This window comes from Sarcophilus harrisii, chromosome 3 (genome assembly GCF_902635505.1).
Source record: "Sarcophilus harrisii chromosome 3, mSarHar1.11, whole genome shotgun sequence".
Lineage (NCBI taxonomy): Eukaryota > Metazoa > Chordata > Mammalia > Dasyuromorphia > Dasyuridae > Sarcophilus > Sarcophilus harrisii.
The window spans coordinates 444,415,452-444,440,559 of NC_045428.1; the positions used below are offsets into that span (position 1 = coordinate 444,415,452).

General features: G+C 34.8%; 1 protein-coding gene across 2 annotated transcripts in view; it reads right to left on the minus strand.

Moving 5' to 3' along the window:
- Nucleotides 1-994: 994 nt before the first annotated feature.
- FGF9 (fibroblast growth factor 9) overlaps nt 995-25,108 on the minus strand; it is a 39,989-nt gene continuing 15,875 nt past the window's right edge. For both annotated transcript variants that reach the window (XM_031960795.1, XM_031960794.1), the window contains one exon: nt 995-1,946. In XM_031960795.1, the coding sequence (XP_031816655.1) occupies nt 1,701-1,946 (246 nt within the window). In that variant the 3' untranslated portion in view covers nt 995-1,700. The remainder of the gene's footprint in view (nt 1,947-25,108) is intronic.

Below are 25,108 nucleotides of genomic sequence, written 5' to 3' on the forward strand. Positions count from 1 at the left end.
AAAGAAATATGTATTCCTATGCTTAACAGCATAAAACATTATAAAAAGTCTTGTAAAAGATATTATATATTGTAACCTCCCCCTTAAAAAAAAAACTTGAGTGCTTGTGAAGACCATTCTGAAAAACAAAACACAGCCAACAAGTATAATGCTTTCCCCCTCATTGTCATTATTGATAAAGATTTATTAGTTTCATTTTGCAAGTTTTACTTTAAGAAGGGTGCTAGTATCATGTATGATAACAGTTCACACTGAAAGCAGTTTTCCATAGAAGATGTTATACAATGACCCCTAAGGAATTTTTATCATTTCATAGTAGATAGCCAAGTGAACAAATAAAAAGTGTTTACAAGAGTGATCCTATTAACCTGATTCTTGCCTTTTTAAAATAATTCTGTGCTATGTAAGCTCTTTTTCTTCCTTTTTTCATTTTTTTTTTGAGAACTTTAAATTAGTACAATGGTGACGTTAGTCCTGCTGTTCTGGAAATCTGCTAAAAATAAAAAGCATATTTATGGTTTAGCTTTGGTATAATTTGCAATAGATTTAAACAAGTAGAATATATCAACCCTTATACTTTTCCACAACTGTGAAGTTACAATGATGGAATAAATCATTTAATCAGAGAGGAAATATTACAGACACAGAATAAGAGTTTGAGACCCAGTTTGATCTTTAATCCTCTGGAGGGGGGGGTAAGCTATGAAACAAGCAGTCTGAAGTGAATACTCAGGGTCATGAGTGGTGTGCATACTTGTACAATAATACGGGCACAAAAGAGATTGTCGCCTTTCAGTACATTAGGGTCACTAGAATTTCTTATATCCATGCACCATTACAGTTAATGCATGAATTTACCACAGGTTCGTAGCGGACTTTGCCATTTGATGCTTACATAGCCTAAAGCTTCCAAAATGCCTATCTGGCCTGTACATATTTCATTAAAAATAAACTCTATATAATAAATAAATATATAAAATAAATAAAATGTTGCCTTTGGAATTTCTATAAATAAATTTAACTTTTTATTTTTTTTTTTTTTTTACTAAGAGGTCTTTGCTTTAAGCTCACTGGGGTGATACCAGCAAGCAATTTAAACTGAAAAGTCTTTTTTTAAAAAGTAAGACTGCACCCTCCATGCCTTTGTCAATGCAGCATACCCTTGAGCAGGCCACCAGCCAGAAATCCTGATGAGTCGAAGTATGGCAGCTATGCTGATATATGATGAAATACAACTGATCAAAAATTTAAAAGCGTGTCTATTTCCCAGCATGCATCAGGCCTTTTTCCTTTTTGCTTTCATGTCTATCTTCCATCTCCCCCTCTCACACTTATTCACTCTATTCATTCATTCATTCATTCATCCTCTCTCTCTCTCTTTCTCTCTCTCTCTCTCTCTCTCACACACACACACACACACACACACACACACACACACATTTATTCTCTCTCTCTCTCTCTCTCTCTCTCTCTCATAATAAATCAAGCAAGTGGGCATAGGCTCTCCTCCAGGAGGACAAACCTTTAAGTGCAGAACAAAATCAGCATGTTCCATCCAAGCCTCCATCATACATTATGCATGCGACAAAGTTTGGCAACAGTGGAGCTGATATGATGACACAGCTAATCAATAAGAACCCACCGCATGAAACCTTTATAGTGGTTACTTTTTAAGGGCTCAAGTGAAGGAATTGTCTTTGTCAACTTTGGCTTAAAATATCCTTATATAGTTCAGGTACTTTCTCAGGGTCCACTGGTCTAGGTAAAAAATGTGTAAATTTTTGATGCCGTTTAGTCCTAGTCCCTTCTCTTGGAGTCCCATCTTTATTTAATGCAACGTAATATCGTCTTCCAGTGTCCACATGTTTGTATAGATTCGATGAGTACGTATTGTACCAATTTTCTTCAAACTGCTCTCTGAATACACACTCTTGGGTTAATTTTTCCTGTGAAGACAAAACAGAAATGAAATATCTTACTAAAAATAATCAACTTTCAATGACATTTAAAATGATCCTACAGCATGGTATGATCTTGATAAACAGATGCTTTTTTAAAAAACTATTTTTGCTAATTTCTCAACCATAAAAATTTAGTCCCATTCTCATTTCCCATTTTAATGGCTTACTTACAAAAAAAAAATTTAAAAGAGGCTTAGAATTTTGGTTTCTGTTTAAACTGTGGACAGTTTCTAAGAACAGTAATTTTTCAGCTTCCAAATCAATTTTACCCATATGCTAATCACTTGAGTGAGGGATGAAATGCAGAGGATTATGAGAGACAATGGAGAGTGATTAACAAAGCTTTCTCCTTTTTACTACAGACAACTAGAAGGGTGACTACTATATAGGTTGGGAAAATGAAAATTACCCATCTAATGTTAAAAGTTCAGGTAAATACTTTATTTTTAAATGTTTTCTGTAAAGTTTCGGGTACAGTCATAACCTTGATGGGTAGCAATCTTCATATGAAGAAGCAACAAGCATTTTTGAAACTCCTACACAGGTAATTCCATTCATTTTCTGGAAGTATGGGGGGAGAGGGAGAGCAGAAATTTCATCTCCTCCTTCCTTAAAGCTGATCAGCATGAAAAATTCAGCTGACAAAAGTATGCCCGTCCAAAATGTACAGGAATAGTGATCAAGAGAAGAAAGGAGTCTAGCTAATAAACTGTCTAAAGTACATAGAGCTACAACATTGCATAGCAGGGCATATTTACTATAGAATCACCAAAAGAAGTCTACTCTTCTTCTGGAGTTCATGCAGTCAACAATACTTCATAAATTGCAACAATAGCAGGCCTAAGTAGGGTATTATAGTATCACAGATTTGATAATTAAAGGCCATTAGAACCTGTAAGCCCATATCCTTCATTTTATAGTTGAGGAAATTGAGGCACAAAAAGATTAAGTGGCTTGCCTAGGATCATACAAGCACTACATGACAGTTTTTCAACTCGGGTTTTCCTGACTCAATCTACAACTCCACCTGGTAAGACACCTACCTGCATCTATATGACGATACCCAAAACTTCACTGTATATCTTTGTTTTGCCTATCCCTAGAAAAATAGAGCCTTAAGATTGGGTGTTTTGTTTCCTTCACTACTATTAATACATAGACATGTTGAGTAAGTAGAACTAGATTGGATCTTTTGAGAAAATGAATCAAAATGTACTAAAAGTGACTTGAACTACCTATTTATAGCTTCATAAAGAAATAATAAAATATGTTGTTACAAAGAGGTAACAAAAAATGATCAGATGCTTAATTTCTTCCATTTTCACAATTCTGTCTCAGGATTTAGTGGACAAATTATATGCAGTACCAAATTCTGTCATCCATTACATGTACTTAATGAAAGATTGTCATTGATGAAGCAGGCTACCCAGCTTAACTGAAGCAGCTGAGCTTCCTGAGGGAAAGGGAAAAGAGGAGGTTTGCTTGTGCCAAGAAAATAAAACCACCAATATGATTTCAGCTAACAGTTCCCCTTAGACTTTGGAGCTCTATACCCAAGAGCCCCAGAAAAACAGTATACCCCAGACCATCAGCATTACTTCTAGCCCAGTTCTCTTAAGCTATCATTTGAAGAAGCAGCCTGAGTGGAAAGAGCCTCTATCATCACCCCCACCACTAATACTAACCACCAACAAACTACCATCAATGGGCAAATTATTCCAAAAAACCCTAGGAATAGTTCCCCACAGACACCTAACCACTACTCTGCTTTCAGCCCAATTCCCAGAGCTATCATCAAGGGGAACAACCCTTGTGGAGATTTGACCTAGCAACTTCCTTTGCAAATGCTAGTCTCCACTTTCTCAATAGCTACAGTTACTGAAGACCAGAAAGAAAAAGTTCTCACTACTAAGTCCTTGGCACATCAAATGATTAAATCTCAGAAATAGGTAGGATCTTATTAGCAGAAATGACACCAAGGGAAAAAAATACATTATCATCTACTTTGCCAGAAGTATTTTGCCACTATAACTGTGTCTTTCTCTCTTAGTTGTAGTTGAAACTTCCTGTATGTATTGTCTTCCCTTATTAGAATGTGAGTTCCATGCCCAAAGAGCTATCTAACTGTACCTTCCTTTTGATTCAGCAGTGTCTCTGTTGAGTCTGCATCCCCAAGAGATCATAAAAAGGGAAAAGGATCCACTTGTGCAAAAATATTTGTAACAGCCCTTTTTGTAGTGGCAAGGAACTGGAAATTGAGCGGATGCCCATCGGTAGGAGAATGGCTGAATAAGTTATGGAATATGAATGTTATGGAATATCATTGTTCTATAACAAATGATCAGCAGGATGATTTCAGAAAGGCCTGGAGAGACTTACATGAACTGATGTTAAGTGAAGTGATTAGAACCAAGAGAACATTGTACATAGCAACAACAAGATTATGTAATGATCATTTCTGATGGACATAGCTCTTTTCAAAAATGAGGCTGATTCAGGACAATTCCAATAGACTTGTGATGGAGAGAGACATCTGCATCCAGAGAAAGGACTATGGGGACTAAATTCGTATCACAACATAGTATTTTGACCTTTTTGTTGTTTGTTTACTTGCTTGTTTTCTTTCTCATTTTTTCCCTTTTGATCTGATTTTTCTTGTGCAACATGATAAATGTGGGAATATGTTTAGAAGAATTGCACATGTTTAACCTATATTGGATTACTTATTTAGGGGAGGGGAGAGGTGGGGAAGAAGGGAAAAAATTGGAATACAAGGTTTTGCAAGGGTGAATGTTGAAAACTATCTTTGCATATATTTTGAAAAATAAAAAGCTATTATAATAATAAAAAAAGAACATGAGTTCCTTGAGGACAGGAACTATCTTACACAACATAGTACTTTGCATATGGTAAGTGTTTAACAAAACATTTTTTTTTCTCTAACTCTTTTATATCATGCTAAAAGACATGGTTTAAATTCCAGACACCCAAGAAAAAAATAGCAAAGTGATTACCCCTCCGTTTTTCTGGATGTACCCAAAGTAATATCCTCAGAATGCTACCTTGGTGAATTACTTCTCTCATCAATTCTCAAGGACTGTAAGAGTAACTTAGCTTATATGTATGTTGACAATTAAGTGATTTCTCTTTTTTACCAATGCCACTACCCAATAATATAGGTGTTATTGCCCCATGTTGATTTCTTCATGAGTTTTCAGAGTAAAGCAGAAAAGTTTGAGCCACTTTAGTTAAACAGCTTCTAGTTTGTATATTTATTTCAAACAACAAGGCAGAATTAGTGTCTTCAACTGTTGGCCCAGCTAGTCAGTGGCCATTCTTGGTGTGGTTGGTTTCAATAAAATCTCTATCTTTAATTGAACTACAAGATTCCAAATGGTAGAGTTCAGTCCTGTTATAAGTCCATACAAGTACACTTTATCTGCTTCAGCTCTTTGAGTGAGCAAATAAACCCAATTCACTATGAAGAACTAGTACTTCCAATAACTAATCTTCCATATAATCAAGAAAAACTCAATAGGTTAGAATTGTTTTACCTCACATAAAAAGAAGCAATCATGTATTAGGTAAGAAAAGGCTGAGTAATCCTAAGGTTAGGTTGTGACTACACAAGCAAAATGAAACCAAAATATTGTAACCAAGGGATTACCCATAATAGATCAATATAGTCAACTAAATAATAGACAATGACAAATTAATTTTACTCAGTTGCAGGATTAAGGTATGAATTAATTGAATAATTTTTCCCCTTTACTCTTCTCATGTAGACTAGGCCTGAATATATTATGGCAGTCAATATGGAAATACACACACACACACACACACACACACTACAAATGCCAGTCCAATTATACAAGTGTCTACTTCATAAATATTGGTTAAAATTTCCCATTTGATATATTTGGGAAGTTTTTGTTTAATCTTCCCCCACCCCACAGCAGAGAACAAGTAAAGTACACAGGTCATACACTGAGGGTCCCATTCTAGTAAATCCCACTATGGAAACTACACAGCTGGGTGTACACTTGGGAATAGTTTCCACGTCATCTGCCTCTGCACAAGGGGCAGATAATTTCCTCACCAACACATCCAGCTGAACCCAGAGAGGGCATCCCTCTGTGGATATACAACAGCCCACTCTCCTCCTGGGGTGGCAAAAAAGTAGGTTGAATATGTTTTCTCTTTCATTTGTATTAAAACTAACAGAACAAAAATAGTGTGTTAAACATATTAGTAGCTATCTTTAGTCTATACCTCCATCTGTGTAATGAATATTTTCCTCACACTAAAGATTATTCCTGGCTAAAAACCACTAGTTTGGGTTTACCATAATTAAATAAAATTTTAAAACTAAAACTAAAAACTATGTTGATTCTTTAATTACAAAAACAGACATAGAATGGTATTATACACTGAGTCTGCAGTTCCACAGGGAACATGAAACTAATCCAAATGAAGTTTTCCTTTTCTCTGTGGGAAATCAAATCACCTGACAAGCACTGCAGAGTCCATTCTATTAAAAATAGAACTATTCCTAAAATGTCATATTTTCTTATTTCTTGGATCCTCTTACTATTCAATATTTTCTATATTTCCCAAATAGTAGTCTTTTGATTATAAAGGGGAGAATACATATCTATACATATATACATACACATACATATATATACATATAAACACACATATATATATGTATATGTCTGTGATATATACTCACACACACATACACACAACCATATCCCAGATTCTTAAGGCTGAAAGGTATCCCACAGGTCATCTAGGCCAAGGGTTCTTAAAACAAACAGGCCCCTTCTCAGAATCATGGTTTGTTAAGGGATGCTTTTTAAATTCATAATTGAAGGAAATACTAAATTTGAATTAGAGGTTAGTAAAAAAGAAATATGTAATTTTTTTCCCTATCCAAAGTTGTGGGCCCCCTGAAATCTATCCATAGACATGAACTCAAGATTAAGAACATTGAATCTATTGTGATAAATGTATATGTGTGTATAAACATATAAATATGCATAGGTATGAATATACTTATATGCATAATATAATAATACATATACATATATAAATATATATTCCTAGGTAGTTTTCTTAAATTGAAAATAAACAATTCAAATATAAACATTTTTATTTGTTTCAATTTTTATATATAACTACAGTATAATTATCAAAACAAAATTTCTCTAGTAGTGGGGTTGGAAACAACCATACAGTTATGACTTAGATCCTTCGGTTTTGTGTTTGTTTGCTGTTGTTACTTTTCAGAAAGCATTATGACTGTTCTTAATCTTCTCTCTCAGAGAAAGGATCCACTGGTTTATACTGAAAGGTTAAAAAAAATGAGACAGGAGGAAATAAGTTGGACCTTCCTTAAATAGGACTACATGCTATAACAGAATATACTATAGGAATCTCAAGGGTGAGTTCCAAAAACCCTATTCCCCTATCATCTTCTTTCCCCCTCAAAATGTGAAAATACAAATCTTTAGGGGACAAAAAAGGAGTCAATTACAAAAGACAAAAAGGAGAAGTGGTGCTAGAGGAATCTCATAACTTGAACACTAGTAGTGTTTATTTTGGTAAATATTCTCATTTTCCTTATTTTTCTGTCAGAATGTGAAGACTTCCTAAACATAAAGGGGGGAAGATTGAATAAGTAAAAAAAACTGAAGTGGCATTTTCACTGCTCAGTAAACACTGTTCATTTCCCCTAATAGACTATTACACTACAGTTTATACACACATAAACTAGCTTTCTAGGGAACCCAGAAAATAAAATGGATTATCCAATGGGAGTATTTGTCATAATCCTGAGAAGTTCAATTCTCCTATAAGAACTTAAAGACTATGTTGGCTACACCTAGATCCCAGATACCACAGGACGATAGATACAGAGCTCAAAAAGGCCTACTTCACAGGCAGAGAGGGATGAAGAGAAGAAAAGAAGAAGGGAGAAAAGAAGAGAAGGAGGAAGGAAAGGAGAGAGGGAGAGAGAGAGAGAGAGAGAGAAGGAGGGAGGGAGGGAAGGAGAGAGGAAGGAAGGAAAAGGAAAGAGGAAGGAAGGGAAGAGGAAGGAAGGGAAGAGGAAGGAAGGAAGGAAGGAAGGAAGGAAGGAAGGAAGGAAGGAAGGAAGGAAGGAAGGAAGGAAGAAGGAAGAAAGAGAGGAAGGATTTCTTAAGTGCCTACTGTATTCCATTCACTGTGCTAAATACAAATAGTATCTCATTTGATTCTTACAACAACCCTAGGAATTGGGTGTTACTGCATTCCCCATTTTACAAGTTGAGGAAATAAAGGCAGACAGAGGTGAAATGATTTATCACTGACCTCACAACTAATTAGTATCTGAGGCCAGATTTGAGTTCAGTTCTTGCCAAGTCCAGGCTCAGCCTTCTGTTTACTTGTTCACCATCTGGTCCAACTACTTCGTTGATGGATGAAAAAACAGAGAAAGGAAAAGTGACTTTTCCAAGGTCGCACAAGGAGTGAGGAGAAGACAGCCCAGATTCAAAGCTGGATCTTGGAATGTTCCACTTTAGAGAATGAAATTGTCCAGAAACCAACATATGGCCCAAGTCACCAATACATTGCAATTCTCTGGCAATTTACAACCTTTATAACTCATCCCTTTCTCTTCCCATTCCCCTATAATCACCTCTCTTGCAAAACTTGCACAGCCCTCAAAATGTTAGTCATTCTTTCTATTGTTTAGAAGTATTGATGACTCTAACCAAATTTCACTTAATATATAAGCACTAGTGCTGCAACTGAGTTGGGAAAACTTCAAGAAATCACCTTCATTTACTACTGTATCCCAACACTTCTGTACATTTCATTAGCTGTTCTATTTTTAAAATTTACACTCCAAAGCAAATCTTACCAATCATAATTTTAAAAAAATAGATCGCTAAATAAGTGGGACTTTAAGAGAAATTTTGATTCATGCTCTAACATACAAGCAGTGGTGGGAAAGGGGGAGTACAAAAAGTGTCTGCTTGCCCATAACTATACACTTTAGAATTATGCAACTCAGATGTTTTCTAACTCACCACATGTTTCCAATGCAGACAGTTTATAGAGTATTCCACTATAAAGTGATCAATTCTTGTTTTACTGTATTTCCACATTTTAACTGCTTTTTTAGATTATTTAACTGTAGCTGTTTATAGCATACCTATCTTTGAACTGTTGGGATTATATCACCGGGCCTGGGTGGAGAATGTGGACTTGATTCAAAAGTCTACTGAAGCCCTTGCTTTGGAACACAATCTGGTGAAAGTTAGCTACTATGGAAACCCCTTTTTATTCCATGTCATCCAGTCCTAAGCTGTGGGGAAAACTGAAATTAAACCAGCAAAACTTGTACCAGGCCCTTTAAAATTCAAGTATGAATTAATGATGGGAAAAATCACAGTATGTCCCAATGCAAGTTAAGGAAGATTATCTTACAGCACATACTACTGGGGAACCTAATTTGCAAAGTAAGGAAATTAGAAAGTGTGGGATCCATGTGGATGTTACTATGCCCAATTTGTATCTATAACTATAAAAATGGAAAATGGAGCTGATTAGAATTTTTTTTCTCTCAAAGAACAGTAGTTCTCTGAAATGGCATAAATTGTAGTTCTGCACTGATATTTTCAAATGGGATTTCTACATTAACATATGTATGATGTGGATCTGACAACATATTTAGCTGACCAACTGTATAATTAAATATATTCATTTCCTTGTATCAACAAAGAAATGTGTGACAAAAGGAAGAGAAGGAGGAGAAAAAGGAGGAGGAAGAAGAGCAGGAGGAAGGAAGAGGAGCAGGAAGAAGGAGGAGGAGCAGAAGGAAGAGAAAGAGAAGGAGAAAAGAAAGAAAAGGAAGAGAAGAGAAGAAGAAGCAGCAATAGCCTAGTCAGAAAGGAAGAGTGATGAATAATCAACCAATGTTCTATCTGTACCCAGGTAAGATAAAGAGAACTTGAAGGAAAATCCTCAACACATTGGATTCCCTGTGGCAAACATGAACAAAAGTCAAACAGGAAAAGCAGGCAAGTATCTTTCACCAGATTGTGTTCCAAAGCAAGGGGGGGGGGGGGGGGGGGGGGGGGGGGGGCAGTCTATAGCCCTGGGAAAAATATGCAAGTAGATAAGAATACAAATCCTTTAAAGTATTCCACTAATAGACAGTTTATATAAATTATATTTTTAAATACTAAAAGTGACTACTCAGGAACAGACTTAATTGTAGAGTCCCTGCACATTTTAAAAGTTAATGACTTTGATGTAATCACTCATTTTAATATCTACTATTCATTAAAGTCCTGGTATTTAAAACTCCTTTCACCAGAGCACCTCTTACAAATAGGCTCCTATTTCATATATGTATATATATATATATATATATATATATATTCATATTCATATTCATATTCTCTCTCTCACTCATTAATAATATAGCAGTAAAGTCTTAATGGGAGTTGTTATAAGGATGAGGTGATTAAATATAATGGCTAAAAGATCTTTAATAAGAAGCCCAGTCTTTTAACTCCTCTCTCCAGGGAAACATCCTAATGAAAGAAGTAAATGAGAAGAGAAGGAAACAAAACACAGGAAAATCAACAAAACAGAGCCGTTTCTTAGTCTACTTCAAGATCTCCTTGAGTACAAACAACCCTCCTTAAATACTTAAAAGACTAGATTTTCCTCAAAAGACTAAAAACTACAGAATGATCCACTTGTCAGTTTTTTCTATTAAATACTGAGCATCTGAAATAGAACAATCAAAACATAGGTCAAATCAACATGGCCAGTCTAAAGTATTAGGATTATTAGTGATTCACTTTAGGGAAGATTTAAAAACAAACAACAACAAATAGACAATGAGGCCTCTAACAGATAGATACATACATACACACACACACACACACACACACACACACACACACACATCTATTAAACAATGGTCCCAGATAACATCAAGACCAGTCTGCTAAAAAAAAGAGTACTAACTGGCTTCATTGTAATATGTGATCCTTTAAAGAATGTAAAATGAACACATATATCAAATCACATTTTCCTATTAATTTTCACTATAACTTTTGAAATATAGGCCCACAAAAAATGTTTTGCCCCCAGTACACAATAAAATTCACACTTAAGAGTCTTAACATTCACCATAAGGAGAATTTAGTATTTGTATATTCTCTAGGCATTTAATTTTTCCATACAACCCTTGCAAGAAAAGCTTTTCAAATTCACCCATATGACTTTGTATGCTGATTAAAAGCACATATGCTATAAATTATACGAAACAGAAAATTTCTATTTCTTTGGGAATTGTCAATGACATAATATGATTTGAATGTCTCCACATGAGATAAAAGCCATCATCAGATGGGTTATCATTTCTCCAGGTCACAGAAACAATCATTAGAAAAGTTACAAAAAAGAGCTACACAAAATCACTCGTTTTTCCAAATGATCTGTGTAAAGTACAAAGGTATTTCCATCTATTAAAAAAAACATTATCTATTGGCACCAAGAGAGTCTTAACTTTGATAAACTGCTTTCCATCAGGTTTAGTATCACATAGTTCCCAGGAGCATAGTACCAAGGGTCCCTTGAATTTCATTTTAGTTTTAGCCCAAGGGTCAGATGCTTTGGTTTCATTTGAGATTTGTTTCGACATGAGGTTACAATGGCAACATTCAGAACATGAGAGCTCCCAAATATAAGCTAGCTAATTCCAATCATTTATTAAAGATATTAAACTGTCCTAAAGTAAGGTTTTCCTGCATTGAAATTTTAACATAAAATTCCTCTTAAATTCTACCTCTTTATAACAAGATTCAAAAGAGTTTCCAACTTTGCTCATCTGTCAATTGGCACCAGAAAATATTGTTGGGGAAGAAGACAAAAGTGTAAGGAAAAGCCATGGAGGGCTGACTGAATAAGGGATGGAATGATGGAATGATGAAAATAGACAAGGTTGAAAGGTGAAATTCTCAAAGTCGGGGGATAAAGGAAGAATACATCAAAGGAAATTTGGGTTCTAACTTCCAACCACTAAGTTTCTAATATGATTTTGAAGAATTAGATATGAGTGAGAAAAAGACTGACACAATCACTTTCTGTGAAGAACAAACTGCTTCAAGAAGTTTTGCCTTCAAAGATAACAATGTCATGCTTTTCATAAAGATGAAAATTCATTTCAATTGAGGTTCTACTTTTCAGATGCAGTGACATTTAATGTGAATGGCATTCGGCTTTTAAAAGTTTCACTCTTCAGGTGGTCATTTAATGAGATCTTCACACATTGCCAATAATAGCAACCATTTACACATTCTGACCCCCATTTTTGTTTGACTCTATGGTCCTAGCAAGCATAGCATTTAAACAAGTGATCGGAAATTATGCAGCAAACATTTAAATACCAAATCATATAAGCCTGAGCTACATTCATTCTACTCTATAAAGAAAGAATTCAAAGGATACACACATACACACACACACACACACACACACACACACACACACACACAATCAGCCAGATATTTCATTTTTGTAGTCATTTGGTAAGCTAAAAGGTCAATGAAGTCAGAATCTAAAGTCAGACACAAGAGACTGACTAGAAACATCCTTAATGATAACTTTCTGTTTCTAAATCTTTCAAGATCCATGTACACCTACTTGTAATTATTGTCTATTGAATTTGTATTCATCATACAGTGGAAAGAGTGTTGGATTTATGGTCAAGGGAACTAGGATCAAATCCTTCGAACTCTGTCATTTTCTATTCATTCTACTTTGACAATATCTTTCCCATTTGTCTCCTCTATTACCATTACAACTCTAAATCAGTGTCCCCCCCCAACCTCTTCTTACCATCACTATTTTCAGTTTCCTAACTAATGTTCCTATCTTCAGTCTATTCCCTTCTTACTCCATCTTTGCTTGAGTAACCTTTCTAATATATTCCTAACTGGTCAACACAAAAGTCTTTAGTGACTCCTTGTAGCTTATCAAATAAAACATGAAATCTGGTTCCTGCCATTCAAAATTTTCAAAAAGTCACAAAGACTTTTAAAGGTATTGAAACTCACTAAGCCTGAGTTTTCTCCTTTATATGAATGACAAGGATGAGGAGCAAACTAGATAACCTCAAGATCTCTCATTACCATGAGTTCATAAATCTTATAAATTGACAGATGTTGGAAGAAAGGAGAAGTATCACAACCAAAATACTTTTTAAAAGATATGCTTATAACAAAGATGGAGATATATTTAAAAGAATTGCACATATTTAACCGATAGTGAATTGCTTGCTATTTAGGGGAGAGGGAAGGAGGTAGAAAAAATTGAAACACAAGGTTTTGAAAAGGTAAATATTGAAAACTATTTTTGCATGTTTTTTGGAAAAATAAAAGGCTATTTTTTAAAAAGGCATGCTGAAATTTGAAACTATACCCAAAGGGCTATAAAACTGTGCATACCCTTTGATCCAGCACTCTCACTACTGCATCTGTATTTCAAAGAGATAATAAAAGAGGGGAAAGGATTCACATGTGCAAAAATGTTTATAACAGCTCTTTTTGGAGAGGCAGGGAAGTGAAAATTAAGTGAATGTTCCTAATGGAATAACTCATCATTATAAGAAATGATGAGAAGGCTGGTTTCAGAAAAGCCTAGAAAGATTTACATGAACTGATGCTAAGTGAAGTTGAAGTGAGCAGAACCAGGAGAACATTGTACACAGTAACAAGATTATGTGATCAGCTATAAGGGATTTGACTCTTCTCAACAATGTGTGATTCAAGGCAATTCCAATAGACTTGAGATGGAAAAATCAGTTGCATACAGAGAGAAAACTAAGGAGACTGAATGTGGATTAAAGAATAGTATTTTCACTTTTTATGTATGTATTTGTTTTTTCTTTCTTTCTTGTGGTTTTTTCCCCTTTTGGTCTGATTTTTCTTGCACAACATAACACTATGAAAATACATTTCAAAGGATTGCACATATTTGACCTAAATCAGATGGTCTGCTGTCTTGGGGAAGTGAGGAGAGGTTAGGGAGGGAGGGAGAAAAATTTAGAACACTAAGTCTTACAAAAATGAATGTTGAAAACTATTTTTAAATGTATTTGGAAAAATAAAATACTATTGGAAAAATAAAATACTATTGGAAAAAAGTCATGCTGAATAGGAAAGGGTGAAAAAGAGCCTTCAGCAAACATGGGGAATAGCCATAGTAACAAGGTAAGAAGAAACTGTATCAGTTAACTACTGCAAAGAAACAAAAAATACAGCAGAAAAACCCGCCTAATTTATGTTCTAAGAAGCAGGAAGAAGAATGAAAAATATTTTGATAAAATACAGAAAGGAAAGAGAATGACAGCCTTTCCTTCTATGTGCTTCCAAACTGAGAGCTCAATGGACTGCAGGGTGAATGAGAGATACAGAGACAAAAACATTGAGACAAAGTTCTATCTATTTGCTACGTCTTCTTGAGCAAGTAACTTTTCTGATTTCCTGGAGTCAGAGAATCTGGACCTCATCTGTAAAGCCAAAGCTTGGGACTAGTGGAGTATGGTAGAAAAAATTCTGAATTCAGAGTGAAGAGACCAAGATTTAAATATGAGTTCTGTTACTCGATGTACGACTAAGTGAGACATTCAACCTGTGGCTTGTTTCCTCAGCTCTCAGAATCCTTCTCACTGGCTATCTATGTCTGGAATATTTTCCTTTCTCCCCTCTAATTTTTTGACTTTCCTGGCTTCCTTGAATACCTTCTGCAAGAGACTCTTTTCAATCATTTCTTCTCCTTCCCCTTTTACCTTCTGATAGTGCTATCTCTGGAATTACCTCCCATTTATGGTGTATATATCTTATATGTATAGAGTTGTTTCTTTGTTGCTTCCCCAATAAATTATGAGTTTACTAAGGGCAGAGACCAGTTTTTCCCCTTTTCTTTGTATCCCTTAACATAATATCTGGTATACAGCAGTTTCTTAATAAAGTCTTGTTAACTGAATAGTTATTCTTTCCAGGTTTGAACTCTATGATCATTTAAATATGATCTGTAAGCAAGGTTGCTTCCTATTTCAAAATTCTACAATTCTACAAAATAAGTATTTCCTTTTCAGGGCTCCATTACATAATGTTAACTAAAGTCAGGGCTCAATGAGGATTGCTGACAGATAAAGTGACAAGTTGAATAGGGGATCTGACATATTGAACTATGTTATGAAACTCAATTTGAAGAATACCCAAAACAACCTAAAGATGCTAAAAATGGTAAAAAGTGGACTTAGAAAAAAAAAGTCATATATGTATATATGTGTGTATATATACATATACACACATATATACACATATATAAAACATATATATAGTAGAAAGAAGAAATGCAGCCCTAAGAAGAAATAACTCAGCAGTTCCTAAATCACCTTGTCTGATATCTCCCTATTCCTTACTGATTTCCCATGATTATTAATCCTGATATAAAAAGCATTGTTCCTCAGAACCAAGCTCAGGTAAAGCTATTTTTCCTTTTGGTTTCTCCCATCTAAATTCAATTAAGTTTAACAAAATTATATTTAATATATAATCTACTAATAATATATCTACTGTATAAGCCTAATACTGGTGATGGGAAGACAAATATAGCACAAACTCTGTTCTCAAAAAGATTATTACCTAGGGACAATAAAAACATATATGTAAATAACTGATACAACAGAGAATGTGATAGGTAAAGCACTATGAAATGAAATAATATGAGAAATCTAAGTATGGAAAGAAAGGTGACTTATCTTAGACAGGTAGGAGAGGGCTATAGCATAGGGAAAATGAAACATGAAGGAAAGCTTCATGGAAGTAGTACTTGAGTTGAGCCTATGAAGTAATAGGGGAATTTCAATAGATGGAGGTATGAGGTAGAGAAAGGAAAAAAAGTCCACTTTAGACAGGGGAGAAGGCTTGTTAATAAATGAAGGCAACACAAAAAGAAGAAATAATCCTCTAACAAGGCTGGAATATAGAGTATGTTAAAAGGAATAATAGTATAAGATTAAACTGAAAGGGTAATTTGGAATCAGCTGTAGAAAATTTTGAATGGCAGGAACCAGATTTCATGCTTTATTTGATAAGCTACAGGGAGTCACTAAAGACTTTTGTGTTGACCAGTTAGGAATATATTAGAAAGGTTACTCAAGCAAAGATGGAGTAAGAAGGGAATAGACTGAAGATAGGAACATTAGTTAGGAAACTTAAAGTAGTGATGGTAAGAAGAGATTGGGGGGGGGGCACTGATTTAGAGTTGCAATGGTAATAGAGGAGACAAATGGGAAAAATATTGTCAAAGTAGAATGAATAGAAAATGATCTTCCCCACATCCCATACCTAGTTCCCAGTATCCTCATGCATCACCGTGGTTGAAGCCTTCTCAGCCTAAGTCTTGCAGTCCTCTTAACTCTCTTCTCTTTTCCATAACAAGTTACCTGTCCTGTGCCAGATTCTCTCAGTCTTCTATCTGTTAGGTCACAGCTGTCTAATTAACGTGATAATTGGTGATAATGGCTTAATGTGTTAACCCTCTTAGGGGACATATTTCCATTCTAAATTGTATCTTCTGGAGACACAATGTTTTAACTCAAAGCAATGGGCGCTCTAGACCCTATAACAGATGGGGAAGGGGTAGATATTTGCCATTTGGGTGCAGAATAGCAACATAAAAAATGCAATATTCAGTCAACTACTTATTCTAATCGCCCATATTATGCACAGAGAAAATTAAACTCTTAGTAAATTTAAAATGATTTTAAAATGCTAAGTGGGTAAAAGAATAATTAGATACATTGAAGAACAAAGCAGACAAAACAAATTCCAACAGAATAGCTTCTTTTTTTCTTTTAAAATTTGAAAAACACCCTAAATTATAAAATGTCATATCATGATTTGAAGGAATAACTTCATCTGCTTTATTTAATTTGACAGGCAAGTGACACAGAATTTTAATCCCAATTCAAACTGTCCTAAATAGCAAAAGCAAAAATCTGTTATTTTATTTGGCCCTAGAATATGCACATACTACATTAGAATCCACATTTCTATACTGACAATGTTCCCCAATGCTTCCAGAGACTTGCAGATGATGTTAAATCAGAAAGTGCTAAAGATAAAAGGAAGGACCAAGAGGTGACTGCAAAGGAGATTATAGAATAACAGGAAAAGGGGTAGGAATCAACAAACTAGAAATCAGATTGCTTTTTTTAAAATGCAGGTTACTACAAAGAAAAGATTATATGAAACAGCTGTTCAGAAAGAGCATTCAGTGGGCAGTAGTGCATAAAGAAGCCCAGGGCTGCAACTGGACAGCAAATTATGTAAGAATTTACAATACAACATGGTAGCTAAAAAGGAAAAAAGACCAAATTTAAAAAAATAAAAATAGTTCTAGGGTACAGGAAAGGATTCACATTATGCATCAGAGAGAGCAATGTACTCTACATGACCTTGACAAGTTTTTGGAATGCTGCGTTAAGCTACTGGTCTTTCATTATCAGAAAGAAGAAATATGCAATGGACAGCTCATGGAAAACTAACAAAATGTATTTGAGAAAGGGAGGAATTAAGAACAAGTAAAAAAAATGCTTTCTGAAAAGAATGAAAGGATATAGTTGTATATACTAAACCAATCCATTTCTTAATATTATTTTGAAGGAAAATGCTGGACATTTTATGGTTCCTTCATATATCCTGCCATTTTTCTCAGCTAGCTGGGGAAATTTAAAAAAATCTGTGGGTGCACAATTGCCATTTTTGCTTGTAAGGGGTTCAAAACTAGAAACAAGCATATTCTGAGTGGTTCCCGATTAAATCAAGTTCTTTGGGTGGTTCAACTGCAAACTGGTCAAACTGTACCAGATTTCAGGACCAAGGCACAGATTAGACTAACAGCAAGGTATCAAGAAGAAGGCAATTCTGGCAGTGGTGTACTAGGTTGAAAGAATAAGAAAAATCTGGGGTGGGGATTGAAGAAAATAAAAAGAGGCATAACTACAGGAAGGAGAGAATTGAGGAAGAAAATATTTGCTTCTGCCCCCATCCCCAGCTCTCCCATCCCCTAAAAAGAAAAAATGCCTATGTTTCCAAATCCAGTAATCAAGGACAGGGCAAAAAAAGTTCCACATTGAAGCCAAAGACTTAGAACAGCTACTAAACATACTTTATGAACAAGACAGCTAAAACCATGGGAGATTCTAGTCCCTTCAGGTTATAGCAATGACTGAAAAGGAGACCAAGGATTTTCTAGGGGCTTGGTGAAATCTATGCCCAAGAAACCTCCCTATAAGTTCTCTCAATGTTCTGGAAGGACTTGAGCCATCCATTTACTTCCAAGGTGAGTCAAGTATTTGGGTCTGCATTTCTGGGATAGAGATAACCTTGGACAGAACAGTTAAGACATCAAAGGAGCTAGTGTAGGTAAGGAAAATAGACTGAGGATTACAAAATGTATGCCATGAGGTCCTGTCTAGTCCAATCTGCTAATTTTCCACCTAGGAAATTAAAGGCCAGCACAAGTAAATTGATTTGCTCAAAGTCATCCAGGTAATGAACTAGGAGATATAAGATTTAAACTCAAGTCCTTTCCACTTCAATTTCAGCAAGGCTTTTCCTACCACATAGTCTTAGGAAGGGGTAAGGATGGGGTCAAAGAAGAATGGAAAAATGAAGGGACAAACTGAAATTTCCCCTTCTGATTCTTCTACTATGTATTTTCTGTTATTTGTAACTAGGCATTCCCTAACTGGTTGAAACTTGGAATGTGTTTTTCCATAGAAACTATGTTGTTAATGGTGATTAGGTTCCCAGGCCAGCCCACAAAAGCCTATTTGACCTCTAATATATCTAAAAGTAGAATACTCATAGTAATAATCTTAATTGAGAAAGTAAAGAAAAAATAGACATGGGTTTGAATTAATTCAATTTATCTAGTATTTTTAAGTGCCAAATTATGTGCCGCAGATGACTAAAGTGCTAAATACAAAGATAAAAACCAGTCTCTACCTTCAGAGAGTTTATATTCAATATGCAACATGTATACAAAGGAAACACAACTTGAAAGGGGACATTTTGTTGCTGCAATAAAACAAACAGCAAATTCCTCTTTTAGAAAGTAGTACTTGAGCTGATCTTTGAAGGGAAGTAACTAGGAGGTAGCTAGGTAACACAGTGGATAGAGTGCCAGGCCCACAGTCAGGAAGAACTGAGTTCAAGTTCAGCCTCAGATGCTTACTAGCTATGTGACACATAATTTGCTTCAATTTCTTCATCTGTGAAATGAACTGGAGAAAGAAATGGGAGACCACTCCAATATTCCTGCCAAGAAAACCTCAAATGGACTCACAAATAGTTAAACACAACTGAAACAATTGAATAACAACAAAAGTGGTTCCAAAGGGGTAGCTAGATGGCTCAATAGACAGAGCATCCATTTTAAAGTGAAGAGAACCTGAATTCAAATCCAATCCATCCACTTACTAGCTATATGGCCCTGAGCAAGTCACTTAATCCTAATTATCTCATCAAAAAAAAAATTCCAAGAGGTATATGTAAAAAAGGAAAAGCATCATAAACAAGAAGCAGCCTGTACAAAGGCACTGAGGTGGGAAATAGGATGGTGATCACCTGGAAAAAGTCAGTTTGGCTAGAACATAAAATATGTAAGGGTACATAAGGTATCAAGTGGTATAAAACAATAGTTTAGGGCTAAGTGACTTGCTCAGGGTCACATAGCTAGAGGCAGATTGTGGCTTTAACATCCAAAGGAATTTTCATCTTATCCTAGAGGCAGCAGGAAGTCACTGAAATATTTAGTTTTCTTAGTGCTCTTAGTAAAGTCACAATTTCATTGTGAAGAAAGATCTTGTAAACCTTAAAAGTCTATGAAAATATAAATCAGCCTTACTTAATAACATTGCTTCAATAGAGGAAAAATAGACTTAAAGTTCCAATTTGGCATGCCAGAAATATATCTACTACACTAGAAGTAGCAGGTGGTCTCCTTGAAAGTAGCAAGGGAGAGGGGGACATACTTCATGTGACAGCCAGAGACATAGATTCCTGGGTGATGGAACTTTTTTTTAACTCTCTACACTGCTCTGTATACATAAGAGTCTACATAAGAGAAAACCCTTCTTTCTACATTTATAGTCAGGGAAGTTACTTTTCTGAGTCAGTCACTCTTAGGGGTCCTAAAAGGAAGGAAAAGGAAAACAACCCCATAGGAGAAGGAAGAGTTTCAAATGCAAATGCTCCTAATAATTATTTGTATGTTCAGGGCATCCATAAACAGATAGAGTAAGAATCATGGCAATGCCAGCAGATAGAGTAAGAATCATAGCAACGCCAGACTTGGAGCTCTCATCAGTTTCTCTGTACCATGACCTGGGAAGTGCTTGCTTCAGAAGTTTCTAAAGTGTGATTTATGGGGACATAAGTACAAATAAGATCTGGTGGGTAGAAGATAGAGTCATGTATAAAAGTTATGTTCATCTGAACAGCAAAGGCTATGCTTTTCCTCCTTGGTAAATAATCCTTGACCCCTTCCGTATGACAGAACAGAGAGCATTTTAAATTAAACTACTGAAGTGTCCAAAATGTAGATTAATTATTTAGAGAGAAAGATCTATATGATATACATTGTGTTTGAGTATGCATGTATGTGTATATACACATGTATACATCTCTAATACTTTTGACTTTTGCCACACCACTCCAAACGCTGTCATGTCTGACTCATATAGTGAATTTGGCTACCCTACTCTATTATCATAGGATTCAGAGCTGGAAGAGATCACATAAATCATTTAGTCCAACCCATTCATTTTCCTAAAAATTTGAACAGTCAAATAAAAAGAGTTTTCAGAAAACTAAAGACCAAAAGGATAAGTGCTTAGAAGAAAAATAAATTATATGTAAGCTATATGACTAAGGCTAGTGAGAAAGAGGAGCATGGGATAAGAGGAAAGGGGAGGAGGGAGAGAAATACTTTAATTAAACCTAGTCTAAATATATATATATATATGAAAAATCTCAGTCTAATAGATCAAAGAGACTACTTTCACTACCAATTTTCCCCCATAATCTCTAAGTTCCAAAATGTTGCAGAATGAATAAAAAAATTTATTTGGTTGCATATTTGATCTTGGTAACATATTTTCTTCTTCATGGAAAGCCACTTTTATTGTTCATGTAAATTAGGGAAAAAATACTTCATCTTTCCCACCTACCTCCCATCATACATTATCAATGTATTCACTAACTTAATGTAGTAAAATTTTATGCACAGGATAACAGGTTTAGAGTAGAAACTTTAGAGGTTCTCTAGTCCAAAGCTTCTTAAATTGTGGGTTACCCCAAATGAGGTCTCCCAACTGAATAGTGGGGTCAAAATTATGATTTATTATCAGTTAACATTTGATTTGTATACTTATTTTATATACTGATATACCTGGGGTCACATAAAAATTTCCCTGGGGAAAAGTGATCATGAGTGGGAAAAGTTTAAGAAGTCCTAAGTTGATCAACTATTTTCTTTTACAAATAGAGGAACTAAGGTACATAAATATTATTAGTCCAATAGAAAGAAACAAAGCCAAGTCCTTGGATTCCAAATCCAGTGTTCTCTCACAACTGCACCATCCTGCCTACATACAGCACTTTATCACTGGAACATTCTAGAAGCTAGACCTTCAGTTATCTCTCTTACAAAAATTCCTGGTATTCATATTAATGAACCTGAGATCCTGAATTACAAGATCTTGAAGTTTGTTCTGAATCACCAAAGGAAAAATGCTTTCTATAGGCTGGTTTGAGTGCTGAATATATTTCATTGTGTTTGTAACCTTGAGAAATTGGTAATTCATAAGGTGTGTGAGATAATCTTCCATAAACCAAAATATTTGGTTAACTAGAACATACCATTTCTTGATGATGTTGGATATCAGATAGGTTACCTATTGGCCCTATACATTCTTTTTAATATGAACTGACTTCCTTAAAGAACTCCATGAACTCTAAGATTATGTGAGTTATCAGTAGATTTTTTAGGTAATAGCACCTACTACAGTACTCTTATTGTATAAATCTATAGCTTTAACAAGAGCTGTGTGCAAAGAGAAAGAGTTGAACATGCCTCCCCCTCCCCCCAAAAAAAACAATAACAACAACAACAACAAACAAACAAATTCCAGGGGCCAAAATCACCAGCTTTGGAAACAACATATCCTTGATAAAAGCCATTTCTGAGGTTGTATACCCAAAGATCTCCTTCTTCATATCCCAGTGTGGAACTGGCATTTCCATTAGTTCACTCCCTACTGAACAACAGACTAAGTTTATAGATCTAGAGCACTGGATTTGGAGCCTCAGAAATTTACTAGTTGTGCAATCAAGGACAAGTCACCCCATAGCTCTGTGTCTCAGTTTTCTCATCTGTAAAATAGAAATAATAATAGCACCTACTTTTCAGGGTTGTTGAAATAACACATATAAAGCACTTGGCAAATTTTAAAGTTTTATGTAAATACTAGTATCTGGTGGATTTACATTGCGATGGGTCAAATCATATATTTAATAACTATGTCTGGAAAAAGCTAGATATTCTGCTTATTCTATTTGAAAGTTAGTTTCATCCCTTACCACCAATGTTTCAAACATATTCCACAATCTATGAGAAAATACATGGCAATAATAGCATGGAGAAGCCTACATGTGCGTATAGCTCAGTGATAGATTGAAAACAAGAAGTAAATTAAGTAAATTTCATTCATCATAAATTCATTATAAATTGGACAAATTTTCTGTTTAGGAGCAAGTAATTTATTTTTTAAATTCAACTAAACATTAATTAAGCAACTATTATTTTATCAGGAAATCTAGTAAATACCAGATTTATAAAAAAAAAAATTTAAATAGTCCCCCTCCCTCAGGAAAGCTTACATTTTTGCTAAAATGTGATTAGTAAGCATTTAAGACCTATTCTCCACTAAAAAAAAAAAAAATCTTCAATAAAAACAAATGAGGCTTTTTAAATTTTAGGAAATAGCAACAGATGACTACATTATAATACCAAATTTTTATTAGCAATTACTTTTTACTTCCTTTGTGTTTTGGCAATACTCAAATATTGATTACTGATGCTAAGAATAATTGGGTCATAACACCTGGCCTTACACTGTTTCCAAGAATAAAGATACTAAATTTATGCTAAGACCCTGGCCCACTTCCAACACATGTAAAGATATTAGCTTTCAAACATACCTGATCTAATCCCTTCTATTAGTTCTAATGAAGATATTCTCTTTCCATTCAAAAAAATGTTATATGAACTACCCACAGTGATATCCAAACCTAGAGTTGTTTATACCCAATTGTTGGATTTTTTTTTTTGCCTATATCTGCAATTTCATCAGTTTCAGAAATTCCACCTAGCACAGCAGATGAGCAAGTCATTTCCAAAATATAGTGATAGAATTACATTGCTGTTACATGTTTCTCTCCTCTTAGACTGTGAGTTCCTGAGTATTTTTCTACTTTTTTAATATCCCCAGTACTTAGCACATTGCTTTGCACATAGTAGGTGCTTAATAAATGCTTGTTAACTTAACTCACTTGAACCACTGAATGTTTATGTGAATGAGCCATAGAAGATTTAAGTGAATTACTTTTAGTTACATAATTTATGTGTCAAGGCTGACCTATCTACTATTCCATAATGTCTTATTCAAATAGTGGAGGATAAACATGTCCAAATTTTCCTCGTAAAAGAAAAGGAATGATGTTCATGAACAAAATAATCGCCATATTTCTCACTTGTAATCTCTATCATTTCATCTTTTCTATTTTTAAATATTAGCAGAACTGGCATCTCCACTAATTATCTAGGGAATTGTTAGGCCATTGGTCAGATTGCACCTAATATAAGGATAAATTATGAGACAAAAGCCCAAGGTTGAGAATGTAAAGTTAATCCATAAATCCAAGTTACTTGTTTTAAATTACATTTTCTATCATCAGAAAGCTAACTGGCTAATAGAAGTAAGTACTGTATTCCCAGGGATGGTATATTTATTGCCTCACTATTGAAACAATCTTATTACCAACATGGGCTGGGTTGTTTTTTTTGAAATGTCTGAGGATAGCCAGAAATTCTATCTCCTGCATTGATTTTAGTTCATTTGAGCTTTGTGTCATTTCATAAAAGGTCAAGGCAAGTTTGTTTCTCTTTACACTATAACTTTAATGTCATGGTCAATGTGAATGCTATCTCAACAATTCATTTAAATCCATCTCTTCTTCTCTATTACCATTTCTGTAACCCTATTCAAGCTTTCAATACCACCCACTTAGAACACAGAAATTGCTTTCTATCAAGTCAGCCTCCTTCCACTCTCTTTATAAATACTTCTATCCCATAAATCCAGCATCAAACTTCATACAATAGCTACGCTAATTATATTTATGCATGAATCTGGATTATTCATGGATTTTAAACAGAATTTCTCTGCTCAAAAATCTTCAGTGAATGAATTCTGGATGTGAATGTGATGAAATACTATTGTGCTGTAAGAAATGACAAATGGAAACCTGAGAAGACTCTATGAACTGATGTAAAGTGAAGTGAGGAGAACCAGGAGAACATTTTATACAACAACAACAATATTGTAGTAAAAAACAACTGAAAAATTTGGGAACTTTGATCAGCACAATAAACAGCCACAATTCCAGAAGATTCATGATGAAATATGCTTCTCACCTTCAGGTAAAGAAGTAATGGATTCAGAATGCAAATTTAAACCTTTTTTGACCAGGGCCAAATGATCATAGTAGAAATGTATTTTTATTTATAAAACAAATGTTTGTAATGGGCTTTTTGTTTTTCTTGCTTTCTGAGTAAAAGGAGGTAGAGGAGGATGAGAGGAGCTGGGAAAGAGAGAAAACATACCTTTTTTTAAGAAAATAAAATAAAATTTAATTTAAAAAAAATATTCAGTGGCTCCCCATTGCTTATTGAATAAGTAAAAAAAAAAAATCACCTTAGCAAGTATCTCACAATCT